At 38.1% G+C, this 19,753-nt stretch overlaps 1 protein-coding gene across 1 annotated transcript; it reads right to left on the bottom strand.

Moving 5' to 3' along the window:
• Positions 1–9,481: 9,481 nt before the first annotated feature.
• LOC104224075 (syntaxin-52-like) lies at positions 9,482–19,293 on the bottom strand. Its single transcript, XM_009775639.2, has 7 exons — positions 19,055–19,293; positions 15,110–15,212; positions 12,114–12,337; positions 10,669–10,874; positions 10,475–10,575; positions 10,284–10,328; positions 9,482–9,934 (listed from the first exon to the last, which is right to left on the bottom strand). Exons 3-7 carry the CDS (start codon positions 12,329–12,331, stop codon positions 9,809–9,811), a joined length of 696 nt encoding a protein of 231 aa, XP_009773941.1. The 5' UTR covers positions 12,332–12,337; positions 15,110–15,212; positions 19,055–19,293; the 3' UTR covers positions 9,482–9,808.
• Between the last annotated feature and the right edge of the window lie 460 nt (positions 19,294–19,753).

A 19,753-nucleotide genomic window follows, 5' to 3' on the forward strand; every position in this document is an offset into this window, starting at 1 on the left:
CATGGTCTTTCTGACCCCTTGTTGCATCCATGCTTAACTTATCTTAGTTCCCACACATATTGGAATTCCATACAACTCATATGATCTTGAATATCACTTTTGATTTTACTCCCCGTTCATTAGCCACGGTAGGTGCTACTTCCTTATGGAGTGCATACAATGTTGTTTTGAGACAATTGTTATAAGACTATTTCCTCTTTAGGTCACTGAGTTTAGGTTGAAGCCTTCTTTCTTATTTTCCTTAGCTATTCTTTCATTTTAGTACTTAGGGAAGGCCCTCTGACTTTTGTAAAGCTGCAAGCGTATTACATCATATATTCAACAAAATTTTTTATGCCCCTCCTTGTCTATAATTATCTGCGGTTACTTACCTCCACGCCCTTGTGCTTCTAGGGTTGCTTCTGTACTTGATATTTGGACCATCTTCCCAGTAGAACTCTCTTTTATTTCCGTGATACCCATATGATTCTTTAACTACCCCAACTTCTATCCGAATATTTCTCAAGGGTTCCGATGTCATATCTGCGAGACTGAATTCCCCATGTTGGGGTTCACTATGTTTATTTTACATGGTCTGTTGATTTATTTGTAACCTCTTGTCTAGCCATAACTAGACTCTTCCCGAATCAACTACTGACTGCTCGTTGGTCCATTCTCATATCAATACTCCGCATAATCTTTCTTGGGTTATTTCTTTTGTCTTAACTTACATTTTGCGCTGGCTCTTTATTTATCAATAACATCCCAGCTCGGAACCCTTACTTCCTCTCCTTGGCATCGTGCTTGCTTAATGTTCTGGAATCGTAGCATATACGTAGGAGCCAAATAAGTGTAATCTCATTCCTTTTTCATTTTTACCGCATTCTTCCTTTACCATTCCATGATTACTAGAACCACTTAATTCTGAATTCATGGAACATCACTCCATATTCCCCCCTTTTGGGAAGTACTAAGAGTTAGTGCTACGATGATCTACCTATAGATGTTTTACCTTTTCAACTTTGGCGTCTTTTTGCATCATTGATGACCCTTACTTGCCTTGCGGAGATTTTTGTACCAAGGATAACATAATTCCTTACTCACAAGGGTAACACTTAGTATAACTGACACACATAGTCCCTTAAGCTTGACTTTGGTCATTGCTTGCTTTAGAAAACATCTTCCTGAATGACCTTTAAAGGTTATTCTTCTGTCATCCTTTCAATTATCGTTGGAACGCAATCTGAAAGTCTCATGATGTCGACCATTATTAAATCACTCAGTCCCTAATTCATGTTTAGTTTATCTTGTTCACCAGCCCATACTGATTTCTATTATTCTGAGGTATAACTTTTCCTTCTGGTAGTCACGTTGAAGTCATGAACTTATTTCTTAAAATGAGGACATGACTTTGTGGACTATACTCTTTTATTATCTCAAAGCCTGGCACCTCTCGTATTTTCCTTCACTTGACTATAGACTCTGTAATACTGTCATTTTTTGATCTACCATTGTTATCCATGTATCACGTCTTACTCATAATGCTCCATTAATTCTCTTTATATTTCTTGCTATCTTTTCTGTCAATCACTTTATTCCGAAAACTTCGACAATACATTCTTTTGCTTTTAGCTCCCCTTGCTTCATCCATGGGCTTTTCGGGTTGCCCAACATTCTTTCTCTACTAGGGACGGGAGCCATACTAAGGTAATATTATCCCTTCAAGGTTTCCAGTGCCTATCTTTGTAGTACTCATATCTAGCTGCACTATTTGCAACAATTTTAGAGTACACCATCTGGGTGTCTCACACGGAGATCTATTAGTACATGCAATATCCTTCGGAAATGTGAATTAACGCAAACAGTCTATCCACCATTTTGGGTCACTCTAACCCCAGTCGGATCCTGATATCCGTCCCTCTCTTATACTTCTTTTGTTAGACCTCATAGGGCATAAATGAGATGGGTCGCCCAATTGTACATACCTATGTTACTATTGAAGGTAACTCAAAATGCTTATATCTCCCTCCTGAGTTGAAAGTAACGATAATCTTCATTAACTGGGTACCTCGTACCCTTTTTCACCTTGCTTATTTTACTTGCTGGAACTTATGTCTATTTTTCGATTCTCTTTTTCCTTTTTATCGTAAAAGTGAATAGACATTCTTGCCTTAGGGATCCTTATCAAGAAGCGTACACATCTTAGTATACACACGGTCTGCTGAATACTTTATATTTATCCATCATAAGCATGATGCAAAAATCGAGTTCTTCTAACTCAACTCTTCCACAACTATATCTCTTACCAACTATCTTTCTGGATGTAGGCATCATCGTATTATAAATAAGATAAAGTTTAGGAAATTGAGTTCCTACAACTAAGCTTTACCACACGATCTAGAGTAAGAAGAAAGAGTGATAGTCCTAAATGCCCTGTAGCCTCGTGCTTATAAGTGTGGTGTACGACACACCCATAAACAAGACTCTACTAAACACGGCTTGTAAACTCCCTAGGACAGAACTGCAATGATACCACTTCTGTCACGCCCCAAACCTGGAGGGTGAGACCGACACCTGGTGCCTCACCTATCCTTGCGTACCAACTTGCGACTAAGGGACTCTGAACATATAATGTCATACTTTGGCCATGGGCCATATTGCAAGAAAATTGCAAATTCTAACTAAACATTAATATAATGCTGGGCCGACAAGGCCGTAATAACTACTACAGCTGGCAAACCGACAAAATATACATAAAAGGCCTACAAGCCCAACATACTGCACTAATTGGCAGGATATGTCTACAAACCTCTACTGATGGATATACTGTGATCGAAACAGGGCCACAATCTACTCATAACATATATTCATATAAAGATGTACATAAAGCTCTAGACCCAGCAACTCCGAAAGGTATGGAGCTTACCGATCAAGCTGAACTCGGGCAACACTAATGAGGAGGTCTACCCGTCTGTCTGTCTGAACCTGCATACATGAAATGCAGTGCCCCCATAAAAGGGATGTCAGTATGAAATAATGTACCGAGTATGTAAGGCAATATACTGAAAGCTAAACTGAACTGATAATATAACAACTAAAAGCAGCTGGAAGTCAAATATAATCTGAAGATATGCACACCTGCTGATACTGACTCAACTCTCTCAATATAATAAGTAAAATAGTTGTCCAGCCTTATAAGGCTCTTTATATATATAACTGCTCTGCCGTAGTAGGCTCGCTCATAGGCGCTCGGCCATACTAGACTCTGTATCTCGGCCGACTGGGCTCGCTCACCACAGTAGGCTCGGTATATAACTTACCATCTGATTTGAGGTTGCCCAATAGGGGCCTGCCCGATTATAGCTCGATGGTAATGAAAATACTGTAATACTATATATATAGACTCTCTGCTCTCTTGACTGGAAAAGGAAAATACTCCATTGAATATGAAGTCTCGATACAGAGAATATTGTAACTTACAAGACTAGGAAAGTATACGTATATTCCGGGACATGAATTTTTCTTTATGCCTCGTTATCAAACTTGTATAATTACGAGATCATGAAAAATAAAAGAAGAGCTTAGCCTTAACATACCTAAACCGATTCTTTTTTGAGAAAACACGTAACGGAAAATCGAAGTAGGGAAAATCCGTATGATATTCTTGAGAAAGATTGTACCGGGCCTTCTTTGAATTAGAATTTCACGTTGCACCTTGTAGTATTTCAGAGAATCTCACGTTGGTCATTGTTATTTCTCTCTTAATAATGTTGGAATGTCATTTTACTTAGTCTTAGAAAAATTCCATACCTTACTAATAGATAGACCAAGTATCTATACGTATAAACAAGATGGTCTTTTGCCTTATGACTCATTTTATGCATTTTGCCACTTTGGCTTAGTATATGCCATGTGGCAATCCCCAAAAGACACTTATCCACTTAATATTATAATTATCTCCACAATTAATCAATTATTCACATAATTAAGAATTATCTCAAATTATCTAGAATATTACTCACTTTTAACTCACCTTATACACCTTACTATTATGGTCATGCGGTACCTTGTATGGTACTAGTCCATAAGTATCGGATATTTTAGCTCGGTCCGTATTTTATCCCAAAATATCAAACTTCGACGAAAATTTATTTTCTTCGATTTGCTTACCCTCTCATCTTCACGAATTTATTCTTCACTTATTTGAAATAGCATAATGCTTATAATCTCTAAATAATCTTGTCCTTGAACTGAGGTTAATTATCTTACGATAATTTCACGTATAATACTACAGGGTATAACATCGTCGTAATATAATACTGCAGGGCGTAATATCGACGTAATAATGCGGGGCGTAACAAGTTAGTTGTAAAGTGGTTACTTAGCTGTAAAGTGGTTAGTTAGATGCAAGCTGGCTAGGCCATACATTTAGTTAATTAGATAGGATACCGTGTATATATATTCATTAGAGGTATCAATAATAGGTGAGGTTTTATTTCCCACTTTTCCTTTCTCCTTCTCGAATTTTCTCCCTCTCTCTCTTACTTCGACCTCCATTGTTGTTCAAGTCAAGCTTGAGCCAGCCTTTACTTTGAGCAATTAACACATAATATAGAAAGATGCCATGAAAGAGGTTAATACTGGCTCAAATGCAGTTCTTAGACACCATCATGTTGTGGTTGGCCTTTCATCAAAGACTTATCACAGTTGATCAATTGAAGAAATGAAGTATCTCTGTGCCAAGTGAATGTGTATAATGCAGAACGAATACAGAGGAAACAGTGTCTCATCTCTTTGTTGACTGTGAGTACTCTAGGACTGTCTGGGATACACTGTTACATTGGATGGAGAGAGGCACCAGATTGGAGGCTGGAATGATGAAGTGGAATGGCTCTCAAAAAGGATTAACAATTGCAAGCCTTGAGCAAGCATACTGGCATTTCTTTTTGCAGTAGTTTACCACACTTGGATGGAACCGGACATGTGAAGATTTCAGGGGCAAATGACAGAAAGTATTACGAGGATTCGAGGAGACTGGTGGTGGAATGCAGTTGTACAAGGTAAAGTGGAAGCGAAGAAGGTGGCTTACCTGCGGTTAGTGGGGAGCATTGGAGAGGAGGAGAAGAGAGCGAACATTGCGAGATATAAGGTAGCTAGAAAGGAGGCAAAGATGGCAGTGACGGAGGCAAAGACGACAACTTTTGCTCGTTTGTATGAGGAACTAGGGAACAAAGGCGGGGAGAAGAAGTTACCCCGACTCGCTAAGGTGAGAGAGAGGACGGCTCGGGATTTGGACCAAGTTAGGTGCATAAAAGATGAGGACGGCAAAGTTTTGTTGGGGGATGACCAGATAAAGAGGAGATGGCAGACCTACTTTCATAAACTTCTAAATGAGGAAGGGGATCAGGATATTGTACTAGATGAATTGAGGAACGCCGAAAGCCCCCATGTACTAAGTGATTGTTGGGACATTGAGGTCGATGAGGTCATGGAGGCAATGCGTAAGATGAGAAGGGGCAGAGCTACCGGACCAGATGAAATTCCGGTTGGGCTTTGGAGGTATGTGGGTAGAGCAGGCTTGGAATGGCTTACTAAGTTGCTTAATGTTATATCCAAGACTAATAGGATGCCCGAAGAGTGGAGGTGGAGTACAATGGTCCCGTTGTATAAGAACAAAGGCGATATCCAGATCTGTAACAACTATAGGGGTATTAAATTACTAAGTCATACCATGAAAGTCTGGGAGAGAGTGGTAGAAATAAGAGTGCGAAGGACGGTGTCTATTTCAGACAACCAGTTCGGGTTCATGCCGGGGCGATCTACCACAGAAGCTATCCACATTATTAGGAGGATGGTGGAACAATATAGGGATAAGAAGAAGGATCTCCACATGGTGTTTATCGATCTAGAGAAAGCGTACGACAGGGTTCCTAGGGAGGTCTTATGGAGATTCTTAGAGGCTAAAGGGGTCCCGGTTGCCTACATTAGGGCGATTAAGGACATGTATGATGGAGCTAAGACTTGGGTTAGGACAACAGGAGGCGATTCAGATTATTTTCCGGTTAGTACGGGGTTGCACCAAGGGTCTGCATTCAGCCCTTTCCTATTTGCCCTGGTGATGGATGCTATAACGCATCATATTCAGGGAGAGGTGCCATGGTGCATGCTATTTGCTGATGACATAGTCCTAATCGACGAGACACGACGCGGCGTCAGCGAGAGGTTAGAGGTTTGGAGACATACCCTTGAGTCCAAAGGTTTCAGGTTGAGCAGGACGAAGACGGAATACCTTGAGTGCAAATTTGGGGCAGAGCCGACGGAAGCGGGAGTGGAAGTGAGGCTTGATTCTCAAGTCATCCCTAAGAGGGGTAGTTTCAAGTACCTGGGGTCGTTTATTCAGGGGTCCGGGGAGATCGACGAGGATGTCACACACCGTATAGGGGTGGGGTGGATGAAATGGAGGTTAGCGACGGGAGTCCTGTGTGACAAGAAAGTGCCACTGTTACTGAAAGGTAAATTTTATAGGGCAGTGGTTAGGCCTGCTATGTTGTATGGGACCGAGTGTTGGCCGGTGAAGATCTCACACATCCAGAGGATGAAAGTTGCAGAGATGAGGATGTTGAGGTGGATGTGCGGGCATACAAGGAAGGATAAGATTAGAAATGAAGATATTCGAGAGAAGGTGGGTGTGGCCCCCATGGAGGACAAGATGCGGGAAGCAAGACTCAGATGGTTCGGGCACATTCAGAGGAGGAACACTGATGCACCGGTGAGAAGGTGTGAACGACTGGCGGTGGTGGGTACGAGGAGAGGTAGAGGGAGACCTAAGAAGTATTGGGGAGAGGTGATCAGGCAGGATATGGCGCGACTTAGGGTTACTGAGGACATGGCCCTAAACAGGGAATTGTGGAGATCGAGCATTAAGGTTGTAGGTTAGGGGAAATTGTGATGTCTTTTTTACAGCGCACTAGAGTGAGACTAGCCAGTTAGGAATTAGTCTTAGGATGCTATTGATCAACTATTGATGATGGGCTTTATCTTCTGTGTATTAATACCTTACATCTTTCTCGTATTTCCTATATCTCTTATATTGTTGTTACTTTGTTTTTTATGGAATTTATGTTATGTTATGGATTTTACGGTATTTTATGTTGTTTTATTATGAGTCTATTGATAGTACTAATATAGTGTCTCTTGTTGCCTCTTTGAGCCGAGGGTCTCCTGGAAACAGCCTCTCTGCCCCTCGGGGTAGAGGTAAGGTCTGCGTACATATTACCCTCCCCAGACCCCACTTGTGGGATTACACTGGGTTGTTGTTGTTGTTGTTGTTGTTGTTGAGAGTGGAAATGACACGAGGTAGCCACTTTTAAGCATGTTGTTTAAATATATTCACAGTTTACAATGTATTTAAAGATTAACCTATTTCGCGCTCAAACTTAAGGACATGACATCCTAGAATTTAAACTCAAAATTCAAACTTCAGGACATCGTCTAAAGTTCGATAATTGTGTCTTGAAATTCAAATCTCATGTCCTGAATTTGAAATTAGTAGTTCAGAAATTCAGGACACATAAATGTCTTGAATTTCAAATTAGCATCTCAAAATTCATGACACTAAGTCGTGAATTTCAAAATTCAGGATACTTAGTCCTGAAATTTGGATGAATTGGCTAATTTTTAAATACATTGTAAATTGTGGATATATTTTAAATAGCAGGCTTAAAAGTGGCTATTGCTGCACTTCACCCGATTGAAGACATAGTACTCCAACTACATATTAGAGCGCAAAAAAAGATCAATCGGAAGAAGTTTTTAGAAAGTTTGAATAATTTTCCTGTTTAGTTTTAGAAAGTTGCACCAAGGGTCGGCGTTCAGCCCTTTCCTATTTTCCCTGGTGATGGATGCCATAACGCACAATATTCAAGGGGAGGTGCCATGGTGCATGCTATTTGCTGATGACATAGTCCTAATTGACGAAACCCGACGCAGCGTCAATGAGAGGCTAGAGGTTTGGAGACAGGCCCTTGAGTCTAAAGGGTTCAGATTGAGCAGGACGAAGACGGAATACCTCGAGTGCAAATTTGGGGACGAGGCGACGGACGAGGGAGTAGAAGTGAGGCTTGAATCTCAAGTCATACCTAAGAGGGGTAGTTTCAAGTACCTTGGGTCAGTTATTCAGGGGACCGGGGAGATCGACGAGGATGTCACATACCGTATAGGGGTGGGGTGGATGAAGTGGAAGTTAGCGACGGGAGTCCTGTGTGACAAGAAAGTGTCACCGTTACTAAAAGGTAAGTTTTGTAGAGCAGTAGTTAGACCTGCCATGTTGTATGGTACCGAGTGTTGGCCGGTTAAGAACCTACACATCCAGAAGATGTAAGTAGCAGAGATGAGGATGTTGAGGTAGATGTGCGGGCATACAAGGATGGATAAGATTAGGAATGAAGATATTCGAGAGAGGGTGGGCGTGGCCCCAATAGAGGACAAAATGCGGGAAGCACGACTCAGATGGTTCAGGCACATTCAGAGGAGGTGCACTGATGCACCTGTGAGGAGGTGTGAGCGATTGGCGGTGGTGGGTACGAGGAGAGGTAGAGGGAGACCTAAGAAGTATTGGGGAGAGGTGATCAAGCAGGACATGACGCGACTTAGGATTACTGAGGACATGGCCCTAGACAGGGAATTGTGGAGGTCGAACATTAAGGTTGAAAGTTAGGGGGAAGTAGTGAATATCTATACAGCGCACTAGAGTGAGACTAGCCCGTTAGGAGTTAGGCTTAGGATACTACCGGTTAACTACTGATGCAGGGCTTTATACGCTGGATATTAGTTTACCTTCCATCTCTCTCGTATTTCCTATATTCTCTTATATGACTGTTATTTTGCTATTTTAATTTCTTTTATGTATGTTATGTATTTTATGTTATTATATTATGAGTCTATCAATAGTACTAATATATCGTCACTTGGTGCTTTCTTGAGCTGAGGGTCTCCTAGAAACAGCTTCTCTGCCCCTCGGGGTAGGGGTAAGGTCTGCGTACATACTACCCTCCCCAGACCTCACTTGTGGGATTATACTGGGATGTTGTTGTTGTAGTTTTGTAAGACTAATTGTAAATAGATAAATCAGAGGGGAGACTATTAAGTAGCAATAGTGGCTCTATTTGGGTAGCTCTGTAGCTCATTGGAGCTAGCGGAAGTAAATAGTTATACTTGGTTGAACAAAATTTTTGCCCGTTTGACCCAAAAAAAGAAGTGAATATTAATATTTATCTTCATATGTGACACTCAACAGTTCTTAGAAGATGGGCTAAACATGGAACTGTCTCTTTGTTACTAACAAAATCACTTCTCAAATGACTTGGACCAAAAAAAAAAAATATTATTCTTTTCCAATAAAGTGGATTAATATGTGTGATCCTTGTACATTCAGAAGCATGTATCCAAGAGAGTAAAACCACCAAAACAATCACATTTTGATATGTCATAAACTGCGTAATAGTTTGACTATAAGCCTGAAAAATGCATTGCACCATAAAATTTAAGTTCACAAGAATTGTCTCTACAACCCCCACTCATATCAGTGGCAGAGCCTTGTTTCTTCTCAAATTATAAGCTATATTGTGTCATGTACGATTCCCGGAAGCACAGGAAAACCCAAAATATACATAATACCTGCTTTCATAACAAATGATGAAAATTTTGCAGTCCTTGTATAGCTAGAACTTTAGAAGTTGATTGAAGAAGTTGCAAAAGGAACGCAACAAAGGGCTTCTCTTGTAACAATGAACAATAGAAGAATTGGATGATACTTTACCATCATCAATTATCACAAGTACTTTACCAATAGGAAAATGACAACGGCAAGAATAACGATAAATATGACCAAAAGGCACAACCATGTACAGCCGCCTTTTGTGCGTTTATTCAAAAATGCTAATTTCCTTTGCACCCTCTGTTTCAAAGGAAAATGGAAAAATCGCATTAGCTTGAGCACGACAAAATCAGAGATTTCACTTCTTATTAATTCCTCCATCCAATTTTACCATCCACAGGTTTGAATGCAAGTGCACCCATCAGCATTTTGATTACCATACAAAATCTTAGTTTACTCTGCTAATTAATCTGATAGCATTGGTTTGTGTATTCATGTTATGCAATAAACTATATGACTTTAGCAAAAGCAAAACTACTTCTTAAAGAAATGTATATATAAGAATGAATAACTCATGTAACAGTAACATACACAACACAACCAAAAAAAGAAAAAAGTCAATTTGAAGCATATTGAAAACGGGCAATACCAGAAGCCGGGAGTTTGTTGTATCAACATGGTAGTCTAAGTTATCCTGCATATCAGATAAAATGTTATGCTGCTAAAATGTAGATACAGTTTTTGAAAACCCCATCAAAATGAAAGGGATAGAAATGCTTTCAAGTGTTAGACAAAACCATAAAAGGTTAAAATGAAACTTTTTGCAGTAATATCACCCACCAGTAGTGCAGTATGTAGGTTCAGCTCTTCATTGATTGCTAATGCAACATGTTTTGTGCTTGTCACTGTCTCTTCCAATTTATCAAGATCCTCATCCTGCTCTGTTTTAAATATAAATCAAAAGACAACCACATTAACTTAGCTTTTTGAAAAAATAAGCAAACATGTACATTTCTAGTGTTATGACAACATGCCTTTAATAACTTGTCGTTGAAAGCCTACAAGACCCTGGTTGTCAAGACCAGTTGCCCGACTGATAACATCAGGTCGCTTAGTTTCTGGGCCAAGCAAGCTGTCCCTATTTGCAAGGTTATTCATATTGAGTGTGGTCGCCATCTGATTAGCTTTCGTAATCATATTATCGAGCATGTCATGACGACGCTTCATCTCCTTTTTGGTTCTGTTTACAAGTAAAGAACCATGAATAAACTTACAAATCTTCATCAACTAATAACAGCAAATATATACTCTGAAAAACTGTTGAAGACATAATTAAGTAAATAAAAATGTGCTCTTTCTAACACCATAAGCTTTTAAATGAGATGGTCGCACACTTCAACATTGTATCAGAGCAGACAAAGGTCCTAGGTTTGAGTCTCACCGCCACCCAATATCAAAAAGAATTTTCACGTGCTTGGCTCATCAAAAAGATTCAAGCCCGCACGTGAGGGGGCGTGTTGAAGACATAATTAAGTAAATGAAAATGTGCTCTCTCTAACAGCTTAAGCTTTCAGATGAGATGCACACTTCAACAAAAACATAAAAATTCCCATACAACTATTAAAATGATTTCGGGATTAATGATTCACTCCACTTTCATTTTTCAGCTATAAAAATTTAACACCTCCGGCTTATGGACTAAGACTAACTTTTTTTTGGAACTAATAAAAGTGTACCGCACCTGTACCTCCAGAAGATGAACACTTCTTTAACTATATCATTTGTATGCTGACCAAGTTGACCATCAAAGTCATCTATTCAGCCTACTCCCATCAAACTTCACCGGAGTTACACTCTCCTCAAACCACAACTCCAGCAATCCAGCTTTTCCTAACCTCTCCGCCCTCCTGTTGACCCTCTCAATCTCTATGCTCCACTCCACCCTATACTAAACCCTGTTCCAACATACCTAGGACTCATCAGCTCACCTTTAAATAATGATTTTAAACTTTACGTTCAAGTTGCAAATCGTCTCTCCCGTATCAACAGTGTATTTATATTAAAAACTTATTAACTTCACTTCTACCCGTTGTCACAGCGGGTTATAAGCGTAGCTTATAATCTGAGGAGTTATATCTCAAATCTGAAACTGGAATTTAACTCTATACCAAAGGCAATAACCAGAGAAACAAAGCCATTTTACACCAAACTGTATAAAGAGGGAACAAGTACCAGATCTTTCAAGTAAAGATAAGATTATAATCATGAAGTAAATTTTCAAGTCAATGATAGTGCATCCTTGAGCACAAAGTATAGAACAGAAAATGTTGAAGTAAATTTGTGAAACAACATGAAAATGTTGATTTGCCATCTTTCTGTTTAAACCTGAGTACTTTATAAGGATATCATAATAAACTGAAAGATGATTTTATATAGTATCATAAAAAACCAAATAGAAGTCTGTATGCAGTTTTCTTACAAAGGCTGCTTGCTTGGGAGTGTTGGAAGAAGGGACTGGAGAGTATCAAGCCTTGTCTTTAATATAGTGATTTTTCTCCGAGCTGCAGATAAATGTCGTTGTGTTTCAGGTCCGGAAGAGGGCAAGGAGTTCCTCGCAGAAATCATAGAACCGACTTCATCCGCAAGTTTGGATGCTTCATTAAATTCTCGCATCCATGAGTCAGCAGACGATGCCATAGATAGCTGAGAAATCAAAATTGCATCTTAGGCAAAAAGAAAAAGAAAAAAGAAAATGAATATTAAATATTACTTCTGACTCTTATTCAAAATATAAAAGGAATACTGAATTAGCTCTACGACCAACTTGAATTCCCACGTTTGAGTTGACAAAATTAATAACGACGCAAGTCGAATTAGGCATTGTATTTGGGTGACTATTCGTTATTGAGGAATAGATAGGAAAAGAAAAGAGAAAAGGTTGTCTTTGGAACAATAAAGTTGGATTCCATATAATATTTTCTTGTGGTGTAAAATATAGCGAAAATTTCCTTTTCAGAAGATGAACATTGTTTTACAACAACAACAACAACAACGAGCCAGTCAAATCCCACGAGTGGGGTCTGGAGAGGGTAGTGTGTATGTAGACCTTACCCTTACCCCGAGGGGGTAGAGAGGTTGTTTCCGAAAGACCCTCGGCTCAAGAAAACAAAAAGACGACAAAAAGAAATAATATATCAGTACCATCAATAAAAACCATAGAAACATAACAGCGTCACATGAACCAGAAAATAGATGAAGAGCAAAATAATAACCAATAGATAAAGCCCGGTACTAAGAAAAACGAAAGAAGGGTGTGAACTGAACATTAACCACTAGCCGTCTAAGACATAGACTAGCCTCACTCTGGAGCGCCGTAGAGAAATACACAACTACCCCTAACCTACAACCTTAATGCTCGACCTCCACAACGTCCTGTCTAGGGCCATGTCCTCGGCAATCTGAAGCCACGTCATATCCTACCTAATCACCTCTCCTCAGTACTTCTTGGGCCGCCCTCTACCTCTCCTCGTATCTCCCAAAGCCAGTCTCTCACACCTCCTTACCGGGGCATCTGGGCTTCTCCTCTGAACGTGCCCAAACCATCTAAGCCTTGCTTCTCGCAGCTTGTCATCCATGGGGCCACACCCACCTTTTCCCGAATATCTTCATTCCTAATCATATCTATCCTAGTGTGCCCGCACATCCATCTCAACATCCTCATCTCAGCTACTCTCAACACCATGAACATTGTTTTAGGATGATATAAATCATATAGGCAGACATTCATTTTGGGAGTACGTTATTTGAAGTTTAACTTTGGAGCTGCTTCCCATAATGAGTTAATTTGCAATAACTTTATAGTTAATTCCAAGGTGCAACAGAAAAATAACATCTCAGACTTTTATAAACACGCAAAGATCAGCATCCATACCAAACTGCCTCTGAGATATCAGAGTGCAGCCAAAAGTAAAGAATATGTGGAAAGAAATAAAGAGAAATAAAAGTGGGCACAGGCTTGGAGCTGGCCATAAAAGTCGCAACGCGGGGAAAAGAACCAGAATGTTGTATAATAAGGCTTTTCAGTGTAAAATAAGGCTTGATGCTGCAAATAAAAGTAATAAAAGATAAGATACAGGTAAAGAACAGAAAAAAAGCTTCATGATGGTTGGTTCAACACTCAAGCATAACTCACGCAAAAAAGTGTGTTACAAATATAACTCTTAAGCTTGAGTTCACACAGTCTAAACTCCAAAGTGAATATTAAAAGTCCAGTAAAACTATAAAAATCTGAAACCAGAATAAAGAGTAAACATTGACAGATGAAACTTAGGACGCCATGTCTCCTTATTTGAAAGGACAAAAAATAAAATCAACAACGACTGTTGAAATAAAAGGAACCATAGAAAAATAAGGCCACCCGGGACATGGCAGAGCAGAAGCCCTTATTCTTCATCATCTAAAAATGCAAATATGTTATACGCTTTGGGAGCTGTTTTATTACGTATTACATCGAATGTTTACAAGCAGAGACGGGTCCAGGATTTGATGGATACATGTTCCACTGCTTTTAATGCAAACCGACCATAGTGAAGTGATTGAATTTGGGTGTACATTTAGTCGGTTCGATCCTTTTTGATTAATTCGGTTCGTGTCGGTCCATTTTGAATTAATTCAATTCAATTTAAAAGATTTTTTTTATGCATAAATGAATATGTGATCTCAAAATCGAATAAGTTCTTCCAATTCGGTCTAATTCTATGGATTCAAATTCGATTAATGTGATTAAAAAATATAAAGTAAAAGTAAAATTTTATATTAGGAAATACACTTCAATCTACATATAGCTAGATTAATATTATGTCTTTGATGCATCACTCTAAATTTTTCTAAAATTAATAAAATAACATTAGATGGATAAAAAGAGGAAATGATTAAAATCACATTCAAATAAATTTGAAGATCTAGAAAAAGAAAAAGGAAGCAAATACAATTTAAATAAATATTAAAAATGGGATGGTACAAAAAGAGTGAATAACAAAGCTGAAGAAATTAAAAGAATTTAAGAGAAGGAGCATACAGAAAAGAAGGGGAAAAAGATGACAAGAGAACAACTAGGAATCAGAGAGTCAATCCTGGCCTGTTATGTGGGGCTTTAGTGCTTTAACCGGGGCACCTACAGTCACTTTGTGACTTGGGGTGCCACCCGTCATATATGTTCATATTTTGCAAAATACCAGTACATATATAAGATTTTAGCCAAGCGACCGGGTGGCGTACCACCCCCAGTACCCTACATAGATCCGACCCTGTTTACAAGCAAAAACATCTAAACGCAAATACACATGCACATGAATAGGTTTTCACGGAATGAAGCTCATAAGAAGCAGAACAGGCATGTTTTGGAAGTTTTACATACTAGAACATCAATCATATGCTAAATCTTCCATACTTAGTATAAAAGGAAATGAATCTGACCTTTCACCAAAACGATGTCAACCAGGCTTGTTGATCTAGAGCTTTAAACAACACACTGAATTACCTCAATATTGCCTGAGAACTTCTCAATTGCAGCCCATGCCTAACAAAGAAGTGGATATACATAAATATTTATAAAAATTTAAAAAACTAGAGTAAAATCTGAGGCATATATTCTGAAAAAGTTAATGTAATAATGGTCATTACTTTCTATAAAGAAGCATATTAACTCTTGACTTGTGTGCACAGAACGAACAAGAATGAAGTTAACCAAACCAAATGATTGAAAAAGACAAACCGCTGCAAGTAAAGGGAAGTTATATAGAAGCATATTAACTCTTGACTTGGATAGCGGAATTCATTTAAGGGATTTGTCTAGCAAACCTTTCTAGAGTAGTATGCTCATTAAACAATGTGGAATAAGATTCTTATAGGGGTTGATAAGAAAATATTATAAAAGCGATCAGAGATTTGTAAACCCATCCTTCAAGAAGCTATTCAGCAATAGTAAAAAGAGCTAATGAAAAATAGGAGCTTTGCTGCAGTTCCTGAGCTGAAACTGATAGAACAAAGCATCTCTTGGAACCAGACCATTCCAACACTCAATGATTTATTTCTCAAGACAAATTAGGGGTTCAACACTAGAAGGATGCCCATCATAAAGTGAATGAAATGCTGCAGGTAGGAATGCAACCCAATGACTAGTGAAAGCTTAGGAGGTAGACGTTCATCCGGTAAGCCAGAATAAATCCTTGACCGATAGATGTCTTATGCAAGCTGTCAAATTACCACGACAGTCCTCCTTTATTTGGGTTAGACAGTCGACACTAGCAATATGAGGTCAAATAGAACACTAAGCTCTCAAAATTATGTGAAGACTCCCAAGAAAATTAATAACGGAAAAAATGAAGAGTATCCTGTAGAACATTTATTTGGCATATCACAATTTCCTGATACCACTAATTACTAGCTGGTGAATGTTCTTCTGAGGTGAAAATATACCATATTCCCTACTTAACAAGACTTTTCTATTTTGTTCAAATTAAAGAGGTTAGAACCAAGATAAGAACTAGTTTTACATCTTCGGTTATTATCTGTCCACAGAAACCGTTCATTCTTTTCCATGTGCATAATCTCTCTCCTTAATGCAGTTTTAGATAATTAGTCTTAAACACACACAATATAACTCAGAGTGATTATGTGTCCACAGAAATCATATTCATCCTTTTCCCATTGACAAAAGTTTTCTTTAGTGCAGTTGCAAGTTAACCGTCTTCATCACCTCATATGACCATGATGATATCATGTCTACTGTGAAGACCCAAAAACGAACCAAAGAAAATAGATAAATAAAACTTTACCCAAAGATGGTGTTATATTCTGGTAAGCACAGAGATTATGAACTAATATGGTCTACTTCACCATAACATCAGAAAGAACAAAAAGTACGAACAGTTAAGCTAAACAAATGAACAAATACACAATCACCAAACACAAACACATTTTATCTATATAGGAATAGGTAACTCTAGTGATGAAGAAATCAAATTGCTTCTTTAGTGCTGTTCACTCCTACTTGATACTTTTAACGGTACGGAGAAATTTGCAAAACTACTTCTTTTTGGAAATTGATTTGCAAACTAGTTGTCATGTTTAATCGATCAAATTTATGCAACACTTCCATATGCCGTCCCTATTTCCTCTTTGTATGGGAACATTAGTAACTGCATCAACAGAAAGTAAGCAAACAGTTGAGCCACCACATACAACATAGAATCGATCACTTTATTGTGAATGTAAATTTCTTTAACTAAGTGATAATATATTAAATTCTATTTGTCCAGCGTCATTCCTATTAAGAAAAGACCAAGTTCCTGGTATAAGATGTTCTGAAATCACCTGACGATTAACAAGGATAGCTTTGCAAATTTCTTTCTTTGACTAAATTTGCTATCGAACCGCAACACTAAGATCATATCACCATTTCATCTTATAGAGATAAAATCGAAGATAAATTTATTACAGCACATCCATAAGTTTGAAGAGATACCCTTCTCTATGGAACACATGAAGGCATTTTCTTAACGATCAGAAAACTCCAATATAAAACAGCATGAGCGTCTTGTAGCATTTTCAGAAAGCTGCTTGCTCTGAAGCCAAAATCAATTGACTTCCCTGATATCTTTTGTCACACATGTCCAGGCCTTCAATAGACTCTTAAAGTCAGGCAAACGCCTCACACTCGACAACTTACAAAAGAGAGGCATCATCCTTTGCAGTTAATGCATACTTTGTGAGGAAGAAGAGTTAAATGTCAATCACTTATTCCTATACTGAAGATTTACATGCCAAATCTAGAATTTTTCTTTAACTCCTTGGGCATTAGAAGTTGTATGCCAAGATCTACTCTGTATTCGTGCTTGCTTGGCATAAGAAGGGAATGACCAGATCCTCTCTTGGTATATGGAACTCAATTCCAGCAGTCGCATGGTGGGTTATTTGGAAGGAGAGAAATGCTAGAGTTTTTGAAGATAAGGACATGTAGATATCTCAAACAAAAATGTCTATGTTGGTTTTTGGTGCAACATGGGCATGGAAAATGTGTTAAGAGCCTGACACTATGATTGACTCCCTTAGTTCTTTACACACACTAAAGTACTCACCTTTTTGGATGTACATTCCATCATTATCTTTTTTGTTGGGTTTACATTTACTAAATACTTACATTACCTATCTTAAAGTGTGGGCTCACTTTTGTTTCTCATAAGAGACAAATCCTGTTCACACATTACCTATTGAGGGCATCATATCATTGTACAATCTACGAAACAATATGGTGCTATCCTCGACTAACATAGGTTTTCATTACTACACCAGCTGCATAACAGAATCTCAGTTATTACAAAAACTCCAAAGTACTTGTTTTCTTGAATCTAACTCGGAAGTCCCTAATTGTCTTAAACTTATACCAAGAAAATATCTTAAACGCCAAATTTATTGAGTATTGAAACGAATCATGTTGAAGTAGAGAAAAATCCATATTGAGGATTCATATAATCCGAAATGAATTAATTTGAGAATTAGGCATAGTTGTTGTTGTCATATTGCAACTCATAACTGACAGCATAAGCCTAACATCAGCTCTTTTATACTTGTAAAGGAGAGCTGAGGCCCTGTTACTGATATAAGGAAATAATAGTTAACGTACTTGCATCATTAGAAACTCTTAACAATACAATAAGATTAAATTTAAGGTAACAATCAAAAACAGAGGCGGATCCAGGATTTTAAGTTAATGGGTTCCTACAGAAATCTCAAGTTAATATACAATGGATTAACGGATTAGGTTCCAATCTAAATATTCTTATACATTTAGGATTTTTCAATAGATATACAGGATCTAGGAAAAAGTTACTGGGTTCACGGGAACCCGTAACTAATGCACTGGATCCGCCCCTGATCAAAACAAACATTTTATTTAAGGTAACAGTACAATACAACACTATGTGTAACAACTAACCAAACAAGCTGTTATTTTACAGTTCTGTTAGATGAGTTCAAATGTAATACATATATTTTTTCTGCAGTATTGCAGAAACTACAATAGTAACTAAAGCAGCTAATTCCAGAATTCAGTTTACCTCTAAAACATACCAAACCATTAATACCAGAAGTGAACTATTGGCTCTATTAAGAACCTACTTTTGACATCATTACAATCTCCATACAACTGTCAAAATACTACCAAACTAACAAAACCGAATTAAGACAAAAGCTAAAAGTTTGGAAATTCTTAATGTTTACGCAGCAATCTTCCTGAGTTTAGCAGAAACCCAAAAAGAAAGGATAAATACAAAACAAAATAAATGATTCATCATGAAAACCAGAGCAATCTAGATTCAAATCAGAAGGAACGAGTAATTAGTGAAGGGTGTTGGAATTTACCATACGCAATGAATTGAATCAACAGTTTGCTGGTAATTTTGGATCAGGACTCCGCGTGAATTCTGTATATGACCATTTTTCCTTTAGTTCTTGTAACAATTAATTGAGGAAAAGGTCAAAAGGAATGAGGGGAAGGAAGGAAGCCAGCTTTATTGTCCGTTTGCAAATAAATTACAACACGAATATACTTGTTATGGTACTCCCATAATGTGGGCCGTGAGATCTTTGGCAAGTTCTTTGATTGGGAATTCGTTTTGAGGGGATATATGCTGACTAATAAAAGTCTGAATATCTTTGAGAGTAATTCATATTTGTCCTTTAAATATTGTCGTGAGCATCTTTATTTCCTTAAATTTACTAAAGTAGAGCATTTTTAGTCTCACTAACATAATTTGTTTAAAAACTAACGGCACTACCTAGCAGTAAAAGGAAAAGTGTGACGTCCCGATAGGCCGTTTTGAGTACTACCCTTTATTTGTGTTCTAAAACCTCCATTAGCTTCATTTGATTTTTTTATTTTGCGTGCGTGGTTCATGTCGTTTCCGGAAAGTTTTTACGTAAAATGTGAAGAAAAAGTAATTTTTGGCTTAAATTGACACTTGAGTTGACCACGATCAATATTCTTGGTAAACTACCACGGATCAGTGTTTTAACAATTCCGGTGGGTTTGTATGATGTTTTTGGACTTGTACACACTTT

This window comes from Nicotiana sylvestris, chromosome 12, assembly GCF_000393655.2.
Source record: "Nicotiana sylvestris chromosome 12, ASM39365v2, whole genome shotgun sequence".
In the NCBI taxonomy this organism is placed as follows: domain Eukaryota; kingdom Viridiplantae; phylum Streptophyta; class Magnoliopsida; order Solanales; family Solanaceae; genus Nicotiana; species Nicotiana sylvestris.